Genomic DNA, 26,456 nt, shown 5'->3' on the forward strand with positions numbered 1-26,456 from the left:
GAGGCTACTGTGTCTTTGTATCCTACAGAGCGCTCAGCACAGTTGAAAAGTTCTTCAGGGGGCCGGGCTTGGTGGCTCACGCCTGTAATCCCAGCACTTTGGGAGGCTGAGGCGGGCAGATCACCTGAGGTCAGGGGTTCGAGACCAGCCTGGCCAACATGGCGAAACCCTGTCTCTACTAAAAATACAAAAATTAGCTGTGTGTGGTGGCACATGCCTGTAATCCCAGCTACTCGAGAGGCTGAGGCAGAAGAATCACTTGAACCCAGGAGGTGGAAGTTGTGGTGAGCTGAGATCACACCACCACATTCCAACCTGGGTGACAAAAGCGAAAAAAGAAAAAGAAATCTCAAAAAGAAAAAGAAAAGTTTTTCAGGGGACTCTTGCAATTGTGGCATCATGATCCTTCACACCTGCACTTACTGGACGCCTCCTGTGTACACAGCCCCTTTCCTCCTGTGCACAGGGTGGCCTGCGTTAGGACAGAGGCTGCAGCTCCCCCTGACCCTGCCTCTCCCCTGTTTGCATCTGCAGGTACCCAGACAGCCATCGTCTTCATCAAGCAGCCGTCCTCCCAGGATGCACTGCAGGGGCGCCGGGCGCTGCTTCGCTGTGAGGTCGAGGCTCCGGGCCCGGTACATGTGTACTGGCTGCTCGATGGGGCCCCTGTCCAGGACACGGAGCGGCGTTTCGCCCAGGGCAGCAGCCTGAGCTTTGCAGCTGTGGACCGGCTGCAGGACTCTGGCACCTTCCAGTGTGTGGCTCGGGATGATGTCACTGGAGAAGAAGCCCGCAGTGCCAACGCCTCCTTCAACATCAAATGTGAGAGCCAGGGGGGCTGTGCCCAGTCCCCCTGTCAGACCCTCAATGACTGAGGTCTGGGGGATCCCTCCCTTACCTCAGCTTCTCCCATTTCCAGTTAAACGGGGCAGGCAGAATGCATTTATCATCAGCTCTTTTTGCTCATGTGGATAAGAGGAAATTAAAAGTTACATTTTTTCCAAAATTTTTTCCTTCAAGTCTGGGACCCATTTGTCTGTTGCATGCTTGTGCAAATGGAAAGGGCGGCCGAGCCCTTGGCCAAGTGTCAGACTTGACCTGCCAGGGGCCAGGCAGGCACTTAGTATCTGGTACCTGTAGCCTCAGCCTCAGCCTCCAGGGCTTCCTTGTGTCTGTTGGCACAGAGCCTCGAGGTTCCACGGCTTCCTGCTTGTCCTCCTTGCCCTCTGCCTTCCCGCGTTTGCCCTGCTCTGCCCCTCACTGCAATCGTGGCCTCTGCTACAGGGATTGAGGCAGGTCCTGTGGTCCTGAAGCATCCAGCCTCAGAAGCTGAGATCCAGCCACAGACCCAGGTCACACTTCGTTGCCACATTGATGGGCACCCTCGGTAAGGAGTCAAGGAGGTGGGGATGGAGAGGGTTATTCCAGACAGGGATGTCTCCCCAAATCTTGGACTCTATGCAGATGTTACCTCGCTCCATTCTGTGATCACTCGTTCCACCACCACAGTGCTCTTCACCCTGACTGCCCCCAGATGTTGCCCTGTGCCAGCCCCTGGTGGCCTGAAGAGTGAGCCACATTGTGTGTAGAGCTGGGAGATCTAATATCAACTTGATTCTGCCCCTGAATCAGAATTTCTGTGTGCCCTTATGCAAGTCCCTTCCCTTCCTCAGGCCCCGTTTCTCCATGTATAAACTGAAAGGTCTAGCCCTGACCCTCTGATTCTGTATCCTCTCCACTGGCCACTGAGTACCCCTCCCCGCCACTGCTGACTGTGTCTGCCCTGCAGGCCCACCTACCAATGGTTCCGAGATGGGATCCCCCTTTCTGATGGTCAGAGCAACCACACAGTCAGCAGCAAGGAGCGGAACCTGACGCTCCGGCCAGCTGGTCCTGAGCATAGTGGGCTGTATTCTTGCTGCGCCCACAATGCTTTTGGCCAGGCCTGCAGCAGCCAGAACTTCACCTTGAGCATTGCTGGTGAGCCTGGGGTGGGGGCGGAAGGGATGAGGTGAGGACAGGAGGGCCTCACCACCCAGGCTGCCTGCTCCCCCATCTTTCCCTCTCCAGATGAAAGCTTTGCCAGGGTGGTGCTGGCACCCCAGGACGTGGTAGTAGCGAGGAATGAGGAGGCCATGTTCCATTGCCAGTTCTCAGCCCAGCCACCCCCGAGCCTGCAGTGGCTCTTTGAGGATGAGACTCCCGTCACTAACCGCAGTCGGTAAGGCATCTGGCTGGGAGCACTCCAGCACCATGTACCACACACATGTATTCTCTAGAAGGGGGTGTGATTCGTATCACAGACATCACAGATTTGTACATGTATTATTTCAAATTTCCAACAGACACAGTTGAATGTTTTGCTTTTACAAGATGAGTCTGGCACAGGGAAGAGTCTCTGGGAAGAGCCCTTTTCCAGTTTGCACAGAGGCACTCTGAGCTAGTGATGGTTCCACTTCTCTCTCCCCACCGCCCACATGGGTCTTCTGGGATGGAAGGGTAGAGACCCCAGGGATGAGAGAGACACAAGAGACCTAGGTAGTCAGGTGGTCATAGTCTAGATAGCATGATCCAGTGTGGCAAAGACATCACACACACACACATACACACACACACAAACACACACTTTTTAGAGGATGTAAACACCTCTAGAAGGTTCCAGCCCTACTGCAGGGACTTCTGTTCTTGCCTGGACCCTAGGAGAGCATAGAACACCTTTGCAGTGTCAGGCATGACCATGGTCTTTGGGGGTGTGGCTTCCTAGGCTAGGGGCTTGGATGCCACTTGGCTTCAGCCCTGAGGACATCATCAGTAGCCTGCCTGGTATGGCTGAGGGGTATCTGACCCTGGAGCTGGGTGCCCTATCAACGTGGCCCTGTGGGAAGGTGGCTCCCCTGTCTTGACAGTTGCACATGGTGGTTATTCTGTGTATTAGTCCGTTTTAATGCTGCTGATAAAGACATACCCGAGACTGGGCAGTTTACAAAAGAAAGAGGTTTAATTGGACTTACAGTTCCACGTGGCTGGGCAAGCCTCACAATCATGGCAGAAGGCAAGGAAGACCAAGTCACGTCTTACATGGATGGCAGCAGGCAAAGGAGAGAGAGCTTGTGCAGGGAAATGCCTCTTTTTAAAACCATCAGATCTCGTGATTCTTGTTCACTATCATGAGAATAGCACGGGAAAGACTTGCCCCCATGATTCGGTTACCTCCCACTGGGTCCCTCCCACAACATGTGGGAATTATGGGAGCTACAATTTAAGATGAGATTTGAGTGGGGCCACAGCCAAACCATATCACTCTGTCTCTCACCTGCATTGCCATTTGCCTCATCGCTTCCTGAGCTGATCTCTTGTAGTTGGAACACACACCTGCACGTGCACCTGAGCAAGTGTATGCAGGCACACACACCAGTGTGGACTGTCAGCTTCCTTCTCTCTGCCCTGTTCCTGGTCGATTCCTTACTACATTTCCGACTTTTGCAGGAAAAGGGTTCTCTTGCATTCCTTTCCAGAAGTAGGCCTATGGGCCACTTTCTCCAAATTGCACTCTCCCCTCTGCAGCCCCCCACACCTCCGCAGAGCCACAGTGTTTGCCAACGGGTCTCTGCTGCTGACCCAGGTCCGGCCACGCAATGCAGGGGTCTACCGCTGCATCGGCCAGGGGCAGAGGGGCCCACCTATCATCCTGGAGGCCACACTTCACCTAGCAGGTGAGTCTCTGGGTCTGGGGTGCTGATGTGGGGGCTGCCTTTAACATTTTTGGCACGTAGAGATTTAGGCTCCTGTTCTTACTCAGCAGCTTGGAGGGCAGGGGAAGAAGAGGATTCTGGGAGTAGGAAGAGGAGATGCAGAGGGCTGCAGGGGAGGGTTTGTGCTGGGAAAGGGCCTAGGCTTGCTGTGGGAGAACATCATGTACCCTGAGACCCACAATAATTGGGCCGTTCCTCCCACTTATGTCCTTGCAGAGATTGAAGACATGCCGCTATTTGAGCCACGGGTGTTTACAGCTGGCAGCGAGGAGCGTGTGACCTGCCTTCCCCCCAAGGGTCTGCCAGAGCCCAGTGTGTGGTGGGAGCACGCGGGAGTCCGGCTGCCCACCCATGGCAGGGTCTACCAGAAGGGCCACGAGCTGGTGTTGGCTAGTATCGCTGAAAGTGATGCTGGTGTCTACACCTGCCACGCGGCCAACCTGGCTGGTCAGCGGAGACAGGATGTCAACATCACTGTGGCCAGTGAGCACCTTTGCTCTGAAGGTCAAGGAGAGGTGGAGGGGAACACAGGTCTGGGTGTGATGGACAGAGCCTTCCCTGGTACTCACCTGAGGCCCTCTCGGTTCTGGGCCCTGCAGGCTTGGGAATCAGTTCACTACTGGGAGTCGGTGTAGATAGTAGAGAGCCAGGCACAGGGGTTAGGGTGGGTGCTTCAGAGGAAATAGTGACAGCCCTCACAGAAAAATGGTCCTCTGGGTACAGAGGAAAGAGCAATAGACTAGGAGTCTAGAGACCTGGGTCCCACTATGCTCCTAATGCACAGAGTGACGATGGTAGCAAATCACCCACCTTACTGGGGTTCAGTCTTCTCATCCATAAAATGGAGCCAGTAATCTACTACCTACCCCACAAGGTGGTTGGAAAGGTCAAATGAAGTAGATGAAAATGATTTTTCTTTTTTGGTAGGTAATAGTGGACAAAATTATAGGTGATTTTTAATTTGTTTTAGTTTGTTATGCTTTCCAAATTTCTTTACTAAACATATTACTTATGAAAAAAAGAGGGGGAGAAAAGCAAGAAATATGACTGAAAGTACACATGATAAACCCTTTATATGAGGCCGGGCGCGGTGGCTCACGCCTGTAATCCCAGCACTTTGGGAGGCCGAGCCGGGCAGATCACAAGGTCAGGAGTTCGAGACCAGCCTGACCAACATGGTGAAACCCCATCTCTACTAAAAATACAAAAATTAGCTGGGCGTGGTGGGGCACACCTGTAATCCCAGCTACTCGGGAGGCTGAGGGAGGAAAATTGCTTGAACCCAGGAGGCAGGGGTTGCAATGAGCCGAGATCGCACCATTGCACTCCAGCCCGGGTGACAGAGTGAGACTCCATCTCAAAACAAAACAAAACAAACCTCATATCCTCACTACAGGCATAGGGATTTATTTGTTTACTTATTTCTTTATACTATGCCTTGTTCCAAACCTTTTGTGGTAGTTTAAAAGGATACACAATAAAAATTACAATATGCACACAGAGACACACATACATACAAACTATTTTGCAATCTGCTTCTTCCACTTACCTTTATGTTACTATTATCTTTCCGAGTGGGTAACTTTGCAAAAAGATTTGAATACGAAAGTGGCTTTGTAAATGTGAAGTTGTGATGCTAGTATTCCCATTAGGATACTGAAATCTTAGAAGACATGCGCCTATGCTCAGGTCGTGATTTGGGTGGGAATCACAGCACACGTGTAACGGGTGCTTAGGACACTCACAGTGCAGGTGCAAAGGCAAGATGCACAGTCAAGCCTTCCTCCAGTCCAGGTCTGAGAATCACCTGCTTTCATTAGGGATACTTTTGTTTTAGACGGAGTCTCACTCTGTTGCCCAGGCTGGAGTGTAGTGGTGTGATCTTGGCTCACTGCAACCTATGCCTCCCAGGTCCAAGTGACTCTCGTGCCTCAGCCTCCCAAGTAGCTGGGTTTAAAGGTGTGTGCCACCACACCTGGCTAATTTTTGTATTTTTAGTAGAGGCGATGTTTTACCATGTTGGCCAGGCTAGTCTCAAACTCTTGACCTCAACTGATCCACCTGCCTCGGCCTCCTAAAGTGCTGGGATTATGGGCGTGAGCTGCCATGCCCGGCCTCATTAGGGATACTTTTTAAAACACAGGCCAGGTTCGGTGGTTCACAGCTATAATCCCAGTGCTTTGGAAGGCCGAGATAGGAAGATCTCTTGAGCCCAGGAGTTTGAGACCAGGCTGGACAAAATAGTGAGACCTTGTGTCTACAGAAATTTAAAAAGTTAGCTGGGCACGGTGGCTCACGCTTGTAATCCCAGCACTTTGGGAGGCCGAGGTGGGTGGATCACGAGGTCAGGAGTTTGAGATCAGCCTGACCAACACGGTGAAACCCTGTGTCTACTAAAAATACAAAAATTAGCCGGGCGTAATGGCACTCACCTGTAATCCCAGCTACTTGAGAGGCTGGGGCAGGAGAATCACTTGAACCCAGGAGGCAGAGGTTGCAGTAAGCCGAGATCGTGCCATTGCACTCCAGCCTGGGTGCCAGAGCGAGACTTTGTCTCAGAAAAAAAAAAAAAAAATTTTTAGCCAGGCGTGGTGGCGCACACCTATAATCCCAGCTATTTGGGAGGCTGAGGCTGGAGGATCATTTGAGCTCGGGAGCTGGAGGTTCCAGTGAGCTATAATCACACTACTGTACTGGAGCCTAGATGACAGCAAGACCCTGTCTCCAAAAAAATGTCTAAGACATTGCTGGAGCCTTGAAAAAAAGAAAAAAAAAATGCAGAATTCGGGGCCCCATTCCACAGCTCCCAACCCAGACTCTAAGGGTGGGACCCAGATAGATGTGTATTTAACAAGTGCTCTGGGTGATACTTCATGTGTGCTCAAGTTTGGGAACTACTGGCTTTGATCAGTCATTCCACAGATGCTGACTGAGGCTGACACTGACTGAGCCACGCCAGTGTTGCTTGCTGTGCTCTGAGAAGGAGGCCTGTGGCATTTGAGAGTGTGTGATGCAAACAGGGCCAGATCAGGTGCTGGGTGTTAGAGGGTAGAGCCCAGAGGACGGAGAGCTCTGGGAATGCATTCAGTCAACAGATTTGTCAAGCACCTTGTGCTAGATCTGTTGCCAGTACTGGATGCAACTGTGAACAAAGCAGGCAGAAGCCCTTCTCCTTGTGGAGTTCATATTCTAACGGGGGGGACAAAGCCAGTAAGAAAAACTATCAAATGAACAAATATAATTTTAGGTGCCAGTAGAACAAGGGAGAACAATAAAATAGGGCAAGTGATAGAGAAAGGGCAGGGCCAGAGGGAGTTTGGGGAAGACTTCTGTAAAAGGTGCATTTGAGCTGGTATTTAAACTAAGAAGGGAGCCTGAGATGGAGATGGGCTTGTATGTTGGAGGAACAGTAGTCACCTGTGTGGCTTGAGTTGAATAAATGATGGTGAGAGGGGTTGAAGTGCCTGAGAGGTGGAAACTAAATTCCACAGGCGTTGTAAAAGCGTAGTAAGGACTTTGGCTTCCGCATCAGTTATCCATTGCTACATAGCAAACCACTTCAAAACGTGGTGGCACTTTGGGAGGCCGAGGCAGGTGGATCACTTGAGGTCAGGTGTTTGAGACCAGCCTGGCCAACATGGTGAAACCCCATCTCTACTAAAAATACAAAAATGGCTGGCTGCAGTGGCTCATGCCTTGCAATCCCAGCACTTTGGGAGTGGATCACGAGGTCAAGAATTCGAGACCAGCCTGACCAATGTGCTGAAACCCCGTCTCTGCTAAAAATACAAAAATTAGCCGGGTGTGGTGGCACGTGCCTGTAATCCCAGCTACTCAGGAGGCAGAGGTTGCAGTGAGCCAAGATCGCGCCACTGCACTCCAGCCTGGGCGACAGAGCGAGACTCTGTCTCAAAATAAAATAAAAAATACACACAAAAAAACAAAACAAAAATTATCCAGGCGTGGTGGCACATGCCTGTAATCCCAGCTACTTGGGAGGCTGAGGCAGGAGAATCGCTTGAACCTAGGAGGTGGAGGTTGCAGTGAACAGAGATCGCGCCACTGCACTCCAGCCTGGGCGACAGAGCAAGACTCCAACTCAAAGAAAAAAAAAACCAAACCGTAGTGACTTGAAACAACAAACAACAGGCGTTGACATGCTTATGATTCTGTGGACAGGTTCAGGTGGGCCCGCTCGTCTACCTGGTGTGCTGTCGGCTGGGTGTACACATATTTGCAGTCAGCTGATGGGTGAGCTGGCCTGGTCCCTGGCGGCCACACTCACCTGTCTGGCAGTTGACTGGGGCTATTGACCAGGGTGCCTTAGTTCTCCTCCACATGGCATCTCCAGTAGGCTAGCTCAGGCTTCCTCACCTGGTGGCTGGGTTCCGAGAGGGCAAAAGTGGAAGCTGCAATACTACCACTGTGTTCTGTTGGACAAGGGAAGTCACAGGCCACTCAGATTCCAGAGATTAGAAAAATACACTATGACCCAGTTCAGTGGTTCACGCTACAATTCCAGTATTTTAGGAGGCCAAGGTGGGAGGACTGCTTGAGCCTAGGAGTATGAGACTAGCCTGGACCACATAAAAATAAAATATTTTTATTTTTATAAAATAAAAAAAAGATTAGCTGGGCGTGGTATGCGCCTGTGGTCTTAGCCACTTGGGAGGCTGAGGTGAGAGGGTTACTTGAGCCTGGGAGGCTGAGGCTGCAGTAAGCCATAGTGGTGTGACTGCACTCCAGCCTGGGTAACAGGATGAGACCCTGTCTCACACACACAAAAAGAAATAAACTCCGCCTCTTGATGGGAAAGTGTCAACATCACATTGAAAAGAGATGAAAGGAATGGGAGGATTGTTTATAACTATCATTGCAAGCAGCCTACCACACCACATTGGATGGGAAGGCCTTGCAGGGTTTTGAGTGGAGGACTGATTTTTCAGATCACTCTGGCTGTTTTGAGACTAGAATGTTAGGGCCAAGAGTATAAACAAGGAGACCCATACTAAGTAGATGACTGTAATAGTCTAGGGGAGATACCGAAGGAGCTTGAACAGAGGCAGTAGTGGTGGGGGTGAGAGGTGGTCAAATTCAGGATATATTTAGGAGCCCCAGTAGATAGGGTTTGTGTAGAATGAGTGTGGTGGGGGTGGGGTATAGAGAGAGGACAAGGCTAGCTTTTTGGCTTTCTTAATTGACTGAATAGTTCTATTGAGTGAGATAGGGAAAATGAGTGAGCAGGTTTTGGGGGAAGTCAGGTGTTCTGTTTAGCACACGTAAAGTTTGAGATGCCTGTTGGATATCCAGTTGGAAATGCCAGTAGGCAATTGGATTTAAAGAATCAGGATGCAGTTTTGGGAACCAACCATTCATATTGTATTGAAGGTTGTGGACTGGATGAGTGAGTGTTGCTAAAACAGAACAGATTTCTGAGGACTGCGCCTTGGCATTTTATGGTATAATAAGAACAAGGGTTTCGGAGTCATGCAGACCGGAGTTTTAACTTCTGTCACTATTAGGTATTAGCAAATCACCATTACTTCTTCTTTTTTTTTTTATTTGAGATGGAGTCTCACTCTTTCGCCCAGGCTGGAGTGCAGTGGTGCAATCTCGGCTCACTGCAACCTCCATCTCCCAGGTTCAAGCGATTCTTGTGCCTCAGCCTCCCCAGTAGCTGGGATTACAGGTGCCCGCCACCATACCCAGCCAATGTTTTTGTATTTTTAGTAGAGACGGGGTTTCACTATGTTGGCCAGGCTGGTTTTGAACTCCTGACCTCAAATGATCTGCCCGCCTTTGCCTCCCAAAGTGCTGGGATTACAGGCGTGAGCCACTGTACCCGGCCACCATTACTTCTTTGAACATCTGTTTTCTTAGCTGTAAAGTGGGTGTTGGAATACATACCTTGGGGGGTTTGTTTTTTGTTTTTTTAGAGATGGGGGTTTCACTCTTGCCTAGGCTAGAGTGCAGTGTCTTACAGCAACCCTCCCGCCTCAGCCTCCCAAAGTGCTGGGATTACAGGAGTGAGCCACCACTTCCTGCCTAGCATAGGGGCTTATAACTAAGATAATGTTAACTAAGTTAATTAATGTGACAATTAACTAAGATAACGTTCAAAAGGTGCTGGTGGCCAGGCGTGGTGGCTCACGCCTATAATCTTAGCACTTTGGGAGGCCAAGGAGGGAGGACTGCTTGAGGCCAGGAGTTTGAGACCAGCCTGGGCAACATAGCAAGACCCCATCACTACAGAAAATAAAAAAATTAGCCAAGTATTGTGGTGCATGCCTGTGGTCCCAGCTATTTGGGAGGCTGAGGTGGGAAAAATCACTTGAGCCTATGAGTTCGAGACTGTAGTGAGCCATAATTGTGTCACCGTACTCCAGCCTGGGTGACAGTGAGAACCTGTCTTAAAAGAAAGAAAAAAAAAAAAGGTGCTGGCACCTGGGTCTTCCTTAAAGGGAAACTCCTGCCGTCTGAGTAGCATGGGGCTTCTGAACTCAGGGCCTAGAATGGTAGTAGGGTTTCTTGGAGTTGGATCCTTTGGTTTTGGAGACCTGTGAAGCAGCCTTCACTGTTTCCTTCCTGTCTATCTAGCTGTGCCCACCTGGCTGAAGAAGCCCCAAGACAGCCAGCTGGAGGAGGGCAAACCCGGCTACTTGCATTGCCTGACCCAGGCCACACCAAAACCTACAGTTGTCTGGTACAGAAACCAGATGCTCATCTCAGAGGTGAGAAAGAAGAGTGTTGCTAGTGGATAGGCGGGGCCTTCCCTCCACCTGCCCTCTTCCGTGCTCACCTCCATAGCACTCTTACCCTGGAGGCAGCCTCCAGGGAGAGGTGGGTGTGGGTTCAGGCTCTGAGGCCTCTTACCTGTACTGCAGGACTCACGGTTCGAGGTCTTCAAGAATGGGACCTTGCGCATCAACAACGTGGAGGTGTATGATGGGACATGGTACCGTTGTGTGAGCAGCACCCCAGCTGGCAGCATCGAGGCACAAGCCCGTGTCCAAGTGCTGGGTGAGCCGGCATGTCTTGGGGGAGCACCCTTCCTGGGTAGGCAGGAGAGGAAAGGGGAGGGAGCAGCAGGCCTGGCCGAGGCCTCTCCAGCAGCCCCAATTCCTTCTCTTTCCACCCACCCTCTGCTGAAACAGAAAAGCTCAAGTTCACACCACCACCCCAGCCACAGCAGTGCATGGAGTTTGACAAGGAGGCCACGGTGCCCTGTTCAGCCACAGGCCGAGAGAAGCCCACTATTAAGTGGGAACGGGCAGGTGGGTACAGTGCCGGCATAGGGTGGGGGGGAGGGAGTTCACTGATCAGATGCATACCTGAGGGCTGCTGGGTGCCCCGCACTGTGCCAGGAAATGTGGAGATTAGATAACCAGTGCAGGGCTGATGTATAGTTTAGTTAGGAAGGAAAAAGCCAGACACAGAAGAGGTCAGATTATAGCCTTGGACAACATGGGAGACAACTCAAGGCAACAAGTGATTGGATTGGTCCAGACAGTGCTGTAAAGTCCTCCCTTCCCCTTTTCCAAAATAGTTTATCTTTTCCAACATAAAAATTACATGGAGGCCGGGCACAGTGGCTCACGCCTGTAATCCGACACTTTGGGAAGCCGAGATGGGTGGGTCACTTGAGGCCGGGAGTTTGAGACCAGCCTGGCCAACATGGTGAAACCCCATCTCTACTAAAAATGCAAAAGTTAGCCAGGCGTGGTGGCACATGCTTGCAATCCCAGCTACTCAGGAGGCTGAAGCAGGAGAATCGCTTGAACCCAGGAGGTGGAGGCTGCAGTGGACCGAGATCATGCCATTGCACCAGAGTCTGGCTGACAGAGTGAGACTCTGACTCAAAAGAAAAAAGATTGCTGCATTATTCACAATAGCAAAGACTTGGAACCAACCCAAATGTCCAACAATGATAGACTGGATTAAGAAAATGTGGCACATATACACCATGGAATACTATGCAGCCATAAAAAATGATGAGTTCACGTCCTTTGTAGGGACATGGATGAAATTGGAAATCATCATTCTCAGTAAACTATCGCAAGAACAAAAAACCAAACACCGCATATTCTCACTCATAGGTGGGAGTTGAACAATGAGAACACATGGACACAGGAAGGGGAACATCACACTCTGGGGACTGTTGTGGGGTTGGGGGAGGGGGGAGGGATAGCATTGGGAGATATACCTAATGCTAGATGACGAGTTGGTGGGTGCAGCGCACCAGCATGGCACATGTATACATATGTAACTTACCTGCACATTGCGCACATGTACCATAAAACCTAAAGTATAATAATAATAATAATAATAATAATAAAAGAAAAAAAAAAAAAAAGAAAAAAGAAAAAAAGTTACATGGGCTCCTTTAGAAAATCCTGGGAGAGGCCGGGTGTGGTGGCTCACGCCTGTAATCCCAGCACTTTGGAAAGCCGAGGTGGGTGGATCACGAGGTGATGAGATAGAGACCATCCTGGCTAACATGGTGAAACCTTGTCTCTACTGAAAATACAAAAAATTAGCCAGGGGTGGTGGCACGCACCTGTAGTGCCAGCTACTTGGGAGGCTGAGGCAGGAGAATTGTTTGAATCCAGGAGGTGGAGGTTGCAGTGAGCCGAGATTGTGCCACTGCACTTCAGCCTGGGTGACAGAGCGAGACTCCAGCTCAAAAAAAAAAAATATTGGGAGAAAAAATGCACAGTCCTACCATTTATCATCTTTGGGTGTATGTCTTCTTTTTCTGTGCATATGTTTTTCTTTTTTTACCTAGCAGTTTTATTGTATATATAGTTTCAGTTATTAAATTTACATGATTGGCTGAGTGTGGTAGCTCACGCCTGTAATCCCAGCACTTTGGGAGGCTGAGGTGGGAGGATCGCTTGAGCCCAGGAGTTCAAGACCAACCTGGGCAATATAGGGAGACCCTGTCTCTACAAAAAATTTAAAAATCAGCCAGGCATGGTGGTGCATGCCTGTAGACATGCTTATTATAGAAGTAGACAATATAGATAACTATGTAGTTTTTAAAAATATTTTTTAAAATTATTTATTTTTGTAACAGTGTAATTTTATACCCTTTTTTACTTATCATTGTCAAGCATTTCTCCACATCTTTATACACTCTTCATCAATATTTGTTTTGATGATCCTAATAATATTTCAACAATTGGATTCACTGTAATTTACCTAACTGTTCCTTAAATGTTGGAGATTTGGGTTGTTAACCACCCACCCACCCCCTTTTTTTCATTGCTGCAATAAACATCTTTAAGCCAAAGTTTTTTTCTGGATTTAGGTTTATTTCCTTTGGGAAAGATTCCCAGAATTGGGATAATTACGCACGAAAGGGGGTATGAACATTTTTATAGCCCTTGATGTGAGTTGCCAAATTGTTTTTTAAAAGGTTGGACCAATTTTGACATTTCCACCTAGAGTGAGAGAGTACAGTTGTAGATTTTGAGGAGGAAGTAGGCTCCCTCTGCTCAGGTCTGGGGGAACTTTCTGGGAAAGGTGAGGCTTAAAATGGATCTACAGCCTGGGATGGCAAAGAGCGGGAATGGGCTCTAGGAGGGAGAAGTGATGGGCAGCAGGGTAGGGACAGGGCCGATCTGGGCCCAAACAGAGTCCAGTTTGGCAGACGTGGAATGTCACACAGGGCAGTAGGAGGAAGAGGTGAGACTGAAGAATTGGAAGAGGGGTAAATAACAGGGGGACTTCTAACACCTTGCTCAGGAGTTTGGACTTTGCCTGTGGGTGGTCAGGAGCGATGGTGTGTTTTTGAGCAGAGGTGAGGGACTGAAGGCATTGCCAGCCGTCTGTGTAACCCTGATCCTTCCCATAATTTCCCTTTGTTATCCCTGCAGATGGGAGCAGCCTCCCAGAGTGGGTGACAGACAATGCTGGGACCCTGCATTTTGCCCGGGTGACTCGAGATGACGCTGGCAACTATACTTGCATTGCCTCCAACGGGCCACAGGGCCAGATTCGTGCCCATGTCCAGCTCACTGTGGCAGGTGCGACCGTGGCAGGGCCCTGGAGCTGGGAGGGCCCTTTGGGGTAGCACCATGTACCCTGCGAGCCCCTTGGCTCACCCCTCCCTGCCCCTTGCTGGTCTCTTTCCTTCCAGTTTTTATCACCTTCAAAGTGGAGCCAGAGCGTACGACTGTGTACCAGGGCCACACAGCCCTGCTGCAGTGCGAGGCCCAGGGGGACCCTAAGCCACTGATTCAGTGGAAAGGCAAGGACCGCATCCTGGACCCCACCAAGCTGGGACCCAGGTAGGGCCGCCTCTCTCCCACACCCGTCCCTCCTCTCCTGCAGCCCCCCTCCCTGCGAGCTGTCCAGCGCTGTGGCTTCTCCCCCGACAGGATGCACATCTTCCAGAATGGCTCCCTGGTGATCCATGACGTGGCCCCTGAGGACTCAGGCCGCTACACCTGCATTGCAGGCAACAGCTGCAACATCAAGCACACGGAGGCCCCCCTCTATGTCGTGGGTATGGGCTGGGGAGGGGTGTGCTGCACAGGAAGTGGTGGGCCCAGACGTTTGTCACCTTGTACTCAGCCCCTGTGTACAGAACATGGCACAGAAGCCAATTTTTGTGGCAGGGGTGGGAATTCGGCCGTCTCACCATGCCGCTGCACAGTCTTAGAGTCCTTGCTCAGACCTGGGCTGTCGTTTATTTAACATCCCGCGGTCGGTGTGTGTGTGTGTGTGTTGCAGGGGGATGTGGGGGGGGTGTTCTCTTCCTACAATGCTGCCTCCCAGGTTCCTGCAGCAGCCACACATATCTCTGGGTGGCTGAGGAGGAGGACCAGGTCAGAATGCAGTAGGACAAGGTTCTTTTCTCCAGGAGGCCCAGAGAGGGTGATGGGTCAGGTAAAAGGCCCTGCACTTAACTCTCTGCCCCTGGGAGACTTATTTCTCCTCTGGGGACTTGTTTCTGCATCCACAGGTGAAGGTGGTTTAAATGAGAAGCTTTCAAACTTTCTTGGTTTGGCAGCAGAGTTATTTTTCTAGACAAAGTATAATGTGAAAGTTTAAATGGATGAAAATGAACTGAGGAGGCCCCCTTGGTGGGAGCCACTGGGGTGTGTGTGGCAGTTGGGGGATCCTGCATGGTCTCTCTCCCTTCATTCCCCTAATGCCTCTTGAGACCCCTCAGTGTGGGCCATTGAAAGGCCCCTAGACCAGCAGATCCCTTCTACAGATCTGTTTATTGAAAAACCTGCTCTGTGCCAGGCAGTGCCTAGAATTCTAAACCTGAAGCTCCCAAATGCTGCTCTCCAGGGCCTGGCTCACATTATCAAGTCACTTGGGAAGCTTAACAAATAACGTGGGTTTGTGGTGGCTCCCTGACAGGTGTGCTTATCCGTGTCACCTGTCTTGGCTTCCGATGCAAAGCCAGCTTGGGAACCCCTGGCCTCATCTCCTTCAGAGTCTTCGTTTGACCTTGGTGGGGCATGAGGACCTGCTGGCCCTTGTTAAAGCCAGTGAAGGTGGTGACCCTCCTGGGCCATCTGTTAAGTTGCCCCATTGATGGGGTTGGGAGGAGTTAGTAGAGAAGCAGGGCTTGTTTTGCTTAGCAGCCCCTGCCCAGACCCATGTGTGTGTCTCTCAGACAAGCCTGTGCCAGAGGAGTCGGAGGGCCCTGGCAGCCCTCCCCCCTACAAGATGATCCAGACCATTGGGCTGTCGGTGGGTGCCGCTGTGGCCTACATCATTGCCGTGCTGGGCCTCATGTTCTACTGCAAGAAGCGCTGCAAAGCCAAGCGGCTGCAGAAGCAGCCTGAGGGCGAGGAGCCAGAGATGGAATGCCTCAACGGTGAGGGGCCCTGGAGGGGGAGGTGGTGCCCGTGTGCGGGAGCTGAGCGCCCTCCCGCGGCCACGGAGGGGAGAGCGCCAGCACTCAGGAAACCGAGCGGCTGTTGCTGGGTCCTGGAGCTGGGGCTGCCCCACCCCTAGCGGGAAGCCTGGAGTTGGCCGATTCCCAGGGCCTCGTCTTCTGAGCAACCTGGCTTGAGACTTCTTCATTGGAGCCCCTTGGACCAGCTTCCTATGATTCCCTGCTGTTTCCTCCTCTCAGCACAAAACCACAGATATCATTAGTATATGTACACATGTTGCTGTTGCCTGTCTTGTCTGCCCCTATGGGTCTAAGAGTTCCCCCAAGGGCAGTCTTTCTGTTTACTTCCCTTCTCCTATCCCCACTCCCTGGACTGGGAACTCCCTGAGGTCATTGCTGGGTCTCTCCTATCAGCTCAGGTGTTCAGGAGCAGGGGTTGGGTCTCCATTATTGAGATTTTCCCTTTGTGTCTGTTTAGGGCTTTGCCCAATAGGAGGCCCCATGAAAGCAAAAATCCTTATGTGTAGCTATGGTATTCAAGGACCAGTGATTCAGATTAGACGTCTGCAGTTGGCTTCATCTCAGAGGTCATAATCAGCTGCATCACTAAGGGGTCATACCCTAGGGAATGGCCATACATCCCCCACCCAGCCGCAGCCCCAGCCCCATCATTTCATCATTTGGGCTTGCCCTTTCATGTGGAGCACTGTGATTGGACCCAAGTTGGCAAGAGTGGAAGACCAGGGGATAGAACAGAAATCCCCGTGGTGGCCAGAGTGTCAGGTCTCATCGTGACGCTCCTGTCCTCCTTCCCAGGTGGGCCTTTGCAGAACGGGCAGCCCTCAGCAGAGATCCAAGAGGAAGTGGCCTTGACCAGCTTGGGCTCCGGCCCTGCGGCCACCAACAAACGCCACAGCACAAGTGATAAGATGCACTTCCCACGGTCTAGCCTGCAGCCCATCACCACGCTGGGTATGTTGCCTTGACTACAGCTGCCCCTGCCTAACTGCAAGTCACCCACTGTGTCTTGAGGCTGGGTACGGGCTAGTGTTCTGAAGTCCCTGAAACCAAGAATGTTAGAGGTGGAGGGAAGCATAGGTAGCGATCTAGCCCAGTGTGGCCCCAGAGCCTGTTATTCACTGCCCTTTGTGCAGATTTTGTCATTCCTGTGTACTACCTGTAGTATTATTTACTTGATGTTTTATTTAAATTGACTCTTTAAAGAAACAAAACTAAACTAAGTTACCATTGTTCTAGGAAAAAATATGAGAAATCATGGGTTTGTCTTAGTTACGTTTTTTCCTAGCATACGTTAAGACATGTTTACCATGAGCCACCAAAAATTTTCATGCGAGTCACCCTTTGGAAAATCCTGAATATTAGTCCAACCCTTTTATTTTGCTGCTGCAGACACTGAAGCCTAAGGAGGGAGGGGGTCACAGCAGAACTGGGTCTCGTGTCCAGCCCAGGTGGGTGGGTCCTCCCTGTGGGAGAGGCTAGGCCCCTCCCCCAGGTCAGGAGCTGCCTTGGCCTGGGTGAAGGTGGCTGGCTGACTCAGACTGTACCCACAGGGAAGAGTGAGTTTGGGGAGGTGTTCCTGGCAAAGGCTCAGGGCTTGGAGGAGGGAGTGGCGGAGACCCTGGTACTTGTGAAGAGCCTGCAGAGCAAGGACGAGCAGCAGCAGCTGGACTTCCGGAGGGAGTTGGAGATGTTTGGGAAGCTGAACCACGCCAACGTGGTGCGGCTCCTGGGGCTGTGCCGGGAGGCTGAGCCCCACTACATGGTGCTGGAATATGTGGATCTGGTATGCTGTTGGCAGGGGATGCAGGGGTCTTGGGTAGGGAGGGGAGTGTCCTACAAGGTGGGAGTCAGTGGTTGGAGCAGCGTGAAAACCTCGTCTCGTGTGGTCTCAGCCGAGACCTCGCCTGCCTGCTGTTACACTTTGCCCACCTTGTGATGCTCAGCTTCTGCCTTTCCTGCTCTTGGATGCCTGCGTTCCCTTTATCAGCACACAGTCTTTCCATCTGTATCTCGGGGGGGTTGGTCCTAAGTTCTTCTGGGACTTCTCACTGTCACACTGCAGGGATGCCTTCCAGGTCATCTTCTCTGACTCTTGCTTTCTTTGGTTTGTTATTTTTTCCTCCCCAAAAGCTTGTCCCCACTTGAGAATAAATATATCAGAACCCACTTTGCCTCCCTCCTTCCTAGCACCACTTGTGACATGAGTGTTACCGCAGACACCAGCCTTCTCCTCTCCACTCAGGGTGTCGTTCCCAGAGCTGCCCCTTCCTCTTCATTCCCTGGCTGGTCCTGGCCCTCACCCCATGGTCCTCAAACTGCTGCTTCTCAAATCCCTAGCTCTGGGGCAAGAGCGGGCAGGAGTCCTATCCTTCTTTCCATTAACAAGTACTTATGCGGCTGGGCACAGTGGCTCACACTTGTAATCCCAGCACTTTGGGAGACTGAGGCAGGGAGGATCCCCTGAGGCCAGGAGTCCGAGACCAGCCTGGGCAACATAGCAAGAGTCTGTCTCTACAAAAAAATTAAAAACAAACAAACAAGTACTTACGAATGCTTTATGTATGTTTCTGCTGCTGGTGTTCTCTGTTTGTTTCTATTAGATTGTAAAGCTCTGGAGGACAGGGGTTTCCTCTCAGGAATCTTTGAGGACAGAGGGTAGTTGACTGTTTTCCTCTTGGCTCACTGAAGATAGGGGCTCTGTTGCCCCACCTGTCTGGAGGTTCCCCTTGGGGTAGAAATGCCAATTCTCCTCTTTTCTGACTGAGAGAGCCTCTAGGAGGCGTCTCCTATATATTTTTAAAGTTCTGCACTCCCAGTGAACTTTCCCCCGGGAAAGGGGCCCAGGCTAGCTCAGGCCTTCTCACTGCCTCCCCAGGCAGGAATTCTGCGAGCACCTGCTTGGTCTGAGGCTTTACAGCCAATGGCTGTGCGCTGACCTGAGTGAGATGCCTGGCTTTTCCCTTAGGGAGACCTCAAGCAGTTCCTGAGGATTTCCAAGAGCAAGGATGAAAAATTGAAGTCACAGCCCCTCAGCACCAAGCAGAAGGTGAGGACAGGGAGTGAAGGAGGGAGGGAGAGGGTGCCCAGGGGTGGGCCAGGAGCAACAGAGGCACCACTTATTGAGGGCTCTCTATGGGCCAGGCCCTGTGGTAAGAACTTCACATGTGTTACTGTAATTATTATGGTAGTCCTCTGAAATATATACTACTATCCCCATTTTGTGGATGAAGACATTGAAGCTTAGGAGGTTGTATGACCTGTCCCAGGTTATGTAGCCTGGAAGTGGCTTTGCATTGCCATGCTGGCTTCACGGAGAAGAGCTACCCTCGGACCTTGCCTCTGGGCAGGAGCTTGCATTGGAGCAGGACGCCTGCCCACCTGCAGTGAGCTCTGAGCTGGAGAAGCAGCAAGCAGTCCTAGTGCAGGGGCCTGCTGGGCTAGGTGTGGGCCTGAGCGTGTTTCTTCAGCTCTGAGTGGAGAAGACTCTTCTGTGAATGGGCTGCGTGGGTTTCCCCCTCTGTGGTTTGCATCTTGCCCTCTCCCTTGGGCTGTAGCTGCCCAGCCTTTCATTCCAGTTTTCCTCCTGCCTTCTGCACAGAGGTTATTCTGGGCACAGAGCCCTGGCTGGGGCCCCTGTGGTAGAGCAGACCTCGGTTGAAACAGTGAAGAAGGGAAAGCTTGCCTGCTACCCCCTGCCGCCTCAGTCCATACCTTTCCAGTGCCTGGGGCTTGCTGTGGCCTGGCCCCTTCTTCCTTCCCTCAGGTTCTTCTTGCCCACAGCTGCCTCCTCTCCCCTCTGAAATGGATCTACTTCCTTCCATGTGACTGGGGAGTCTGCTTCCAAGCTGGCAGTGAAGTGACCTCATAAACCAAATCAGAGCTCAAGGCAGGGTAGGCAGAAGGCTCTGCCCTTTCTCCCAGGGGACCATTCCTTGCCTGCTAGGCTGTCCCAGGTCACAGACTCTAGAGGCAGAGCAGAAAGGCATGGCTGGCAGGTGAGTCAGGTGAATGGGACCCTGGCTGCCCCCAATCTCTCTGGGGAAGCAGCTCTGTGCCCTTCAGGCTGGCCCCCTCTTATTACATGTGAATTTACTAAGACCCAGATAGGACAAGTGACCTGGCCCCTTGACACCACACCCCTACCTCCATCCCCGTGAAGCTGCAGGAACTGCGTATAGTGGCTGTAGAGGAGAAGCCACAGGACGGGACTTGCTGCACCAGCTAAGTGAGATTTCAGGACTAAAGAGCTCACAAATTAGGACACTCACAGAGCCAGTGAATCCTCACTGAGCCAGGTGTGGCCCCAAGGGCCCTTGGGAATAAAAAATTAAAACAGACAGGCATCAGCTAGGTGCAGTGGGAGGCTAAGGCAGGAGGATTGCTTCAGCTCAGGAGTTTGAGACCAGCCTGGGCAACATAATAAGACCCTGTCTCTACAAAAAATAAAAAGTTAACCGGGCGTTGGGGGGCGTGCCTGTAGTCCCAGCTACTTGCGAGGCTGAGGAGGAAGAATCATTGGAGCCCAGGAGGTTGAGGCTGCAGTGAGCCATGATTACACCACTGCACTCCAGCCTGGGCAACAGAGCACGATCCTGTCTCAGAGAGGGGAGAAAAAAGAACAGGCATCTTGCCCTTGGGGCACTTATGATCTAGTGAGGAGATTAGGTACATGAGTATGACCTGTGCCTTACAGACTTGAGGTAGAACAGAAAGCAAGTGGGAGGCATTAAGAGATGTTGAAGACACCCATGTCCTGTAGGTGGACAGATGGTTGTGGTTAACAAAGAAGTTTTCCTAGTAGAGAAAACTATTTGAGTTTAGTTCACAAGGACAGGAAGTAGTTGAATGGCAGGAAGGGGATGGCTTCAAGAGTCAGGGGAGTCAAGGTGGGATTCTCTGGCTGGGATGAGACATAGGCTGGCAGGAAGTCAGTTACCTTTCTCATGTGACCTAAGGGACTGTATTTGACTGCAAATCATCACCATCTTTGCTAAACATCTTTTTCACACTTTTTTGCCATAGTGTCTTAAATATGATGGGGGAGCTTTAATAAGTTGGGTTCTGCACTCTCCAAGGACAATACTCTGCGTTACATAGAGAGGATGCTTTTAAAAAAAACAGGCAGGGGCATGGTGGCTCACGCCTGTAATCTGTAATCCCAGCACTTTGGGAGGCTGAGGCGGGCGGATCACGAGATCAGGAGTACGAGACCAGCCTGGCCAACATGGTGAAACCCCGTCTCTACTAAAAATACAAAATTTAGCCAGGTGTGGTGGCAGGTGCCTGTAATCCAAGCTACTCGGGAGGCTGAGGCAGGAGAATCGCTTGAACCCGGGAGGCGGAGGTTGCAATGAGCCAAGATCGTGCCATTGCACTCCAGCCTGGGAGACAAGAGCAAGACTTTGTCTCAAAAAAAAAAAAAAAAAAAAAAATGCAGGCCAGGCACGGTGGCTCATACCTGTAATCCCAGCACTTTGGGAGGCTGAGGCGGGAAGATCACTCAAGGCCAGGAGTTCGAGACCAGCCTGGCCAACGTGGGGAAACCCCGTCTCTACTAAAAATACAAAAAGTACCTGGGCCTGGTGTCGCGTGCATGTAATTCCAGCTACTCGGGAGGCTGAGGCGGGAGAATCGCTTGAGCCTGGGAGGCAGAGGTTGCAGTGAGCTGAGATCTTGCCACTGCACTCCAGCCTGGGCAACAGGAGTCAAACCCTGTCTCAAAAAAAAAAAAAAAAAAAAAAAATAGATTTCTGGACCATGACTCAGAATGAGGGAATTAGAGTATTTGAGAGTGAGGTCCGAAGACCTGAATTTTTCAGACAAGCTCTCCAGCTGATTCCTAAGCTCATTAAAGTTCAAGGAGCCCTGGTGGAGACTAGTAGCTTTGAAATGCTTTTTGATTATAATCCCTTTTAGGAAGTGCATTTTAAGCTGGTGCAGTAGTATGTGCCTGTAATCCCAACTACTTGGAAGCCTGGGGCCGGAGGATCCTTTGGGCCCAGGAGTTTGAGGCCAGCCTGAGTGATATAGCAAGACCTGCATCACTTAACAACAACAAAAAAGAAATGCATTTTACTCATGATCTGGTGTGCAGGCTCATATAACTAAAATTAAACTTCCAAAATGTTGTGTTTGATGCACTTGATGTTTTCTATCCTGTCCTCTTTTTATTTATTTTTATTTTTTGTAGAAATGGGGATCTTGCCATGTTGTCCAGGCTGGTCTTGAACTTAAGTATTCTAGGGAGGTGGAGTGGTAGGCAGGGTGTTCCCTGGCCAGCTAGAGTTGGCACCAAAGTGCCATATTGGGTGTGAGTGGGCTGAGGGGAGCCTCAGGAGGATTTTAAGAGAGCAGTGAGGTAGTGACAGAAATCAAAGACATGGGTCCTGGGTGTTGGCATAATGGTAGGTAATGCCTTTTAGAGTAGCTAATAAGATGATATCAGAGAGCTGTAATCTGTGATTGCTCCGTGGATCACTTGTGAACTAATGACATGATGAGAAGCAGGATCAGCTTAGCATACCTGGTGGACCACGCTTTATGCAGTCAGATGCTGTGGCAGGAAACAGAAGGCCTCTTGTGAGATCTCAGTAGCATCACAGTGGGTTAGGCAGAACATGGGCAAACCCCTGGGGTGTTAAAATTGGAAAGGAAGGAGTGGGTCTGATCTTTACCAAAGAATGGGTCTTTTATAACAGTATTTGAGAATTAATCCAGTGGCTATCTGATGGCATCTTGCCCAACATCAAGGAAACACCGAATTGGCTTGAGTCTAACAGAATTCTCTTTTACTGCCCTTGCTTAGCCAGTATTTCCGGAAGCACCACCTCTCTGGAACGATAGCAAGTCAGTTACCATGCCAAGTCCACCTTCTTCTGTTTACCTTGATAGCGGCAGATTGTTTAGCTTGTGAGCCAGATCAGAGAGAGCAGGCCGAGGGGACTCACAAGTCTGATGAGGGCACGTTACCAAAACCTTTGCCTGCTGCTTACAGAGAATCAAGCAAGGTTGGACAATGCCCTGGGATTTTGAAGCCTGAAGTGGAGTTGGCTCTGTTTATGATGGCCACTAAAGCGGCCTGGCCCCTTTACCACCAGTGCACGTGGGGCATTCTGAGGACGGTGTTCCAGGGGTTATTTTAGGGATGTAGACTCAGCTTTTTTTTTTTTTGAGACGGAGTCTCGCTCTGTCACGCAGGCTGGGTTGCAGTGGCACGATCTCGGCTCACTGCAGCCTCCGCCTCCCAAATTCAAGCGATTCTCCTGCCTCAGCCTCCTGAGTAGCTGGGACTACAGGAGCCCGCCACCACGCCCGACTAATTTTTGTATTTTTAGTAGGGATGGGGTTTCACCATATTGGCCAGGCTGGTCTTGAACTCCTGACCTTGTGATCCACCCACCTTGGTCTCCCAGAGTGCTGGGAATATAGGCGTGAGCCACTGCGCCCAGCCAGACTCTGCTTTTTCATGGAGACCCCAGTGTACTTCCCTGTACCCAGAGAAGAGAGGCCCAGTAATCCTGGCATGCCATCCACCCGCCCCCCCCTTTTTTTTTTTTTGAGACAGAGTCTCGCTCTGTTGCCCAAGCTGGAGTGCAGTGGCAGTGATCTCTGCTCACTGCAAGCTCCGCCTCCCGGGTTCACGCCATTCTCCTGCCTCAGCCTCCCGAGTAGTTGGGACCACAGGCGCCCGCCACCACGCCCGGCTAATTTTTTTGTATTTTTAGTAGAGGTGGGGTTTCACCGTGTTAGCCAAGATGGTCTCAATCTCCTGTCCTCGTGATCCACCCGCCTCATCCTCCCAAAGTGCTGGGATTACATGCATGAGCCACCGCACCCAGCCCTGTTTTTTTTTTGTTTGTTTGTTTGTTTTTTTTTTGGAGACGGAGTCTTGCTCCATCACCCAGGCTGGAGTGCAGTGGTGTGATCTCGGCTCACTGCAAGCTCTGCCTCCCGGATTCACACCATTCTCCTGCCTCAGCCTCCTGAGTAGAGTAGCTGGGACTACAGGCACCCGCCACCATGCCCGGCTAATTTTTTTGTATTTTTAGGAGACGGGGTTTGACCGTGTTAGCCAGGATGGACACAATCTCCTGTCCTCATGATCCACCCACCTCGGCCTCCCAAAGTGCTGAGATTACAGGCGTGAGCCACCACGCCCAGCACCCGCCCCCTTTTTTTTATTTGAAGCAGAGTCTCATCTGTCACCCAGGCTGGAGTGCAGTGGCGCGATCTCGGCTCACTGCAAGCTCCACCTCCCCCTCCCGGGTTCATGCCATTCTCCTGCCTGAGCCTCCCGAGTAGCTGGGACTACAGGCACCTGCCACCATGCCCAGCTAATTTTTTGTATTTTTTTTAGTAGAGACAAGGTTTCATCATGTTAGCCAGGATGGTCTCGATCTCCTGACCTTGTTATGCACCCACCTCGGCCTCCCAAAGTGAGCCACCGCTCAAAGACCTGAGCCACTGTGCCCAGCCCACCTGCCCTCTTCTTTAACCTCCCTCACTGGTTACACGTTTAGTTGAAAGCTATCCTGAGATTTTATGTCTTCACTGTTGGTAAAGAAATGTACCAAAAGCAGCCAGGCACAGTGGCTCACGCCTGTAATCCCAGCACTTTGGGAGGCCGAGGCAGGCAGATCATTTAAGGTCAGTTTAAGACCAGCCTGGCCAACATGGTGAAACCGTGTCTCTACTAAAAATACAAAAATTAGCTGGGCGTGGTGGTGCATGCCTGTAGTCCTGCTACTTGGGAGGCTGAGGCACAAGAATTGCTTGAATTTGGGAGGCGGAGGTTGCGGTGAGCCGAGACTGTGCCACTGCACTCCCACCTGGGCGACAGAGTGAGACTCTGTCTGGATGAGGTTTTTCCCAACTCTAATTACATCATTTAGCACCTCTGCATTAATGCACTGCCTGTTAGAGCCTCAGGCAGCACTGATCAGGACGATGATGGGAATGTTCCATATCTGTGCTGGTCAATACAGTTGTCACTAGCTTCATATAGCAACTCTACACTTGGAATTTGGCTAGAGCAACAGAAGAACTGATTTTATTTTATTTTATTTTATTCATTTTATTTATTTTTTAGAGATAGAGTCCTACCCTGTCGACCAGGCTGGAGTGCAGTGGCAGGACCTCGGCTCACTGCAGCCTCTGCCTCCCAGGTTCAAATGATTCTCCTGCCTTGGCCCCCTGAGAGCTGGGATTACAGGTGCATGCCACCACACCTGGCTAATTTTTGTATTTTTAGTAGAGATGGGGTTTCACCACATTGGCCAGGCTGGTCTTGAATTCCTGACCTCAAGTGATCTGCCTGCCTCGGCCTCCCGAAGTGCTGGGATTACAGGTGTGAGCCACCACGCCCAGCTGGATTTTATTTAATGTATTTTATTTTATTTATTTATTTATTTACTTTGAGATGGAGTCTTGCTCTGTCACCCAGGCTGGAGTGCAGTGGCACGATTTCAGCTCACTGCAAGCTCTGCCTCCTGGGTTCATGCCATTCTCCTGCCTCAGCCTCCTGAGTAGCTGGGACTACAGGCGCCCGCCACCACGCCTGGCTAATTTTTTTGTATTTTTAGTAGAGAGAGGGTTTCACCGTGTGTTAGGCAGGATGGTCTCAATCTCCTGACCTCGTAATCTGCCTGCCTTGGCCTCCCAAAGTGCTGGGATTACAGGCGTGAGCCACCACACCTGGCCTGTATTTTATTTTTTGAGACAGTCTCATTCCGTCACCCAGGCTGGAATGCAGTGGTGCAATCATGGCTCACTGCAGCCTCGACCTCTGGAGCTCAAGTGATCCTCTCACTTCAGCCTCCCAAGTAGCTGAGACTACAGGCACCCACCACCACACCTGGCTAATTTTTAAATGTTTTGTAGAGATGGGGTCTCACTATGTTGCCCAGGCTGGTCTCAAACTCCTAGGCTCAAGCAATCCTCCCACCATCAGCTTCTCAAACCGTTGGAATTACAGGCCAGCATGAGCTACTGCGCTAACCAGAATTGAATTTTAAATGTTACTGAGTTTGAATTAACTTAAAGCCAGGTGCAGTGCCTCATACCTGTAATCCCAGCACTTTGAGAGGCCAAGGTGGAAGGATTGCTTGGGCCAGGAGTTTGAGACCAGCCTGGGAAACAAAGTGAGACTCTGTTTCTAAAAAATAAAAATAGGCCAGGCGTAGTGGCTCACACCTGTAATCCAGCACTTTGGGAGGCTGAGGCAGGTGGATCACTTAACGGCAGTTCAAGACCAGCCTGGCCAAAATGGCGAAATCCCGTTTCTACTAAAAATAAAAAAATTAGCCGTGCATGATGGTAGGCACCTGTAATTCCATCTACATAGAAGGCTGATACAGGAGGATCACTGGAACCTGGGAGGCAGAGGTTGCAGTGAGCCAAGATAGCGCCACTGCACTCCAGCCTAGGTGACAGAGCAAGACTCAGTCTCTAAATAAATAAATGAAATTAGCCAGGCATGGTGGTATATGCCAATAGTCCCAACTACTAGGGAGGCTGAGGTGGGAGGATCACTTGAGCCTGGGAGGTTGAAGATACAGTGAACTGTGATTGCACCACTGCACTCTGGCCTGGGCAAGAGGCACCCTGTCTCAAAAAAAAAGTTTTAATTAAATTTAAATAGCCACATGGGGATAGTGGCTACTGTATAGGACAGCACAGATTTAGACCATTGTTTTTAAAAACTTTTTGACTGGGCAAGAAGTACATTTTACATCACAACCCAATACACACATATGTATATATTTTTTAAATGAAAACATTTCATGAATGATGCTCTTACTAAGTGTGATGCACTCTATTTTCTA

General features: G+C 50.8%; 1 protein-coding gene across 11 annotated transcripts in view; it reads left to right on the forward strand.

The window, feature by feature from the left end:
• Positions 1-26,456, forward strand: part of PTK7 (protein tyrosine kinase 7 (inactive)) — an 86,174-nt gene that overhangs the window by 52,600 nt on the left and 7,118 nt on the right. For 3 of the 11 annotated variants that reach the window (XM_024248295.3, XM_063725247.1, XM_063725246.1), the window contains exons 2-17: positions 535-822; positions 1,285-1,387; positions 1,790-1,980; positions 2,071-2,221; positions 3,565-3,713; positions 3,969-4,235; positions 10,350-10,483; positions 10,637-10,772; positions 10,907-11,026; positions 13,631-13,780; positions 13,894-14,044; positions 14,135-14,262; positions 15,388-15,591; positions 16,429-16,584; positions 17,184-17,416; positions 18,599-18,679. In XM_024248295.3, coding sequence (XP_024104063.3) covers positions 535-822; positions 1,285-1,387; positions 1,790-1,980; positions 2,071-2,221; positions 3,565-3,713; positions 3,969-4,235; positions 10,350-10,483; positions 10,637-10,772; positions 10,907-11,026; positions 13,631-13,780; positions 13,894-14,044; positions 14,135-14,262; positions 15,388-15,591; positions 16,429-16,584; positions 17,184-17,416; positions 18,599-18,679 — 2,642 coding nt within the window. Of the gene's footprint in view, positions 1-534; positions 823-1,284; positions 1,388-1,789; positions 1,981-2,070; positions 2,222-3,564; positions 3,714-3,968; positions 4,314-10,349; positions 10,484-10,636; positions 10,809-10,906; positions 11,027-13,630; positions 13,781-13,893; positions 14,045-14,134; positions 14,263-15,387; positions 15,592-16,428; positions 16,585-17,183; positions 17,417-18,598; positions 18,680-26,456 lie in introns of all 11 variants that reach the window. The other 8 variants (XM_024248292.3, XM_063725241.1, XM_063725244.1 and 5 more) reach the window with 4 other exon arrangements.

Source organism: Pongo abelii, chromosome 5, assembly GCF_028885655.2.
Source record: "Pongo abelii isolate AG06213 chromosome 5, NHGRI_mPonAbe1-v2.0_pri, whole genome shotgun sequence".
Taxonomy (NCBI): domain Eukaryota; kingdom Metazoa; phylum Chordata; class Mammalia; order Primates; family Hominidae; genus Pongo; species Pongo abelii.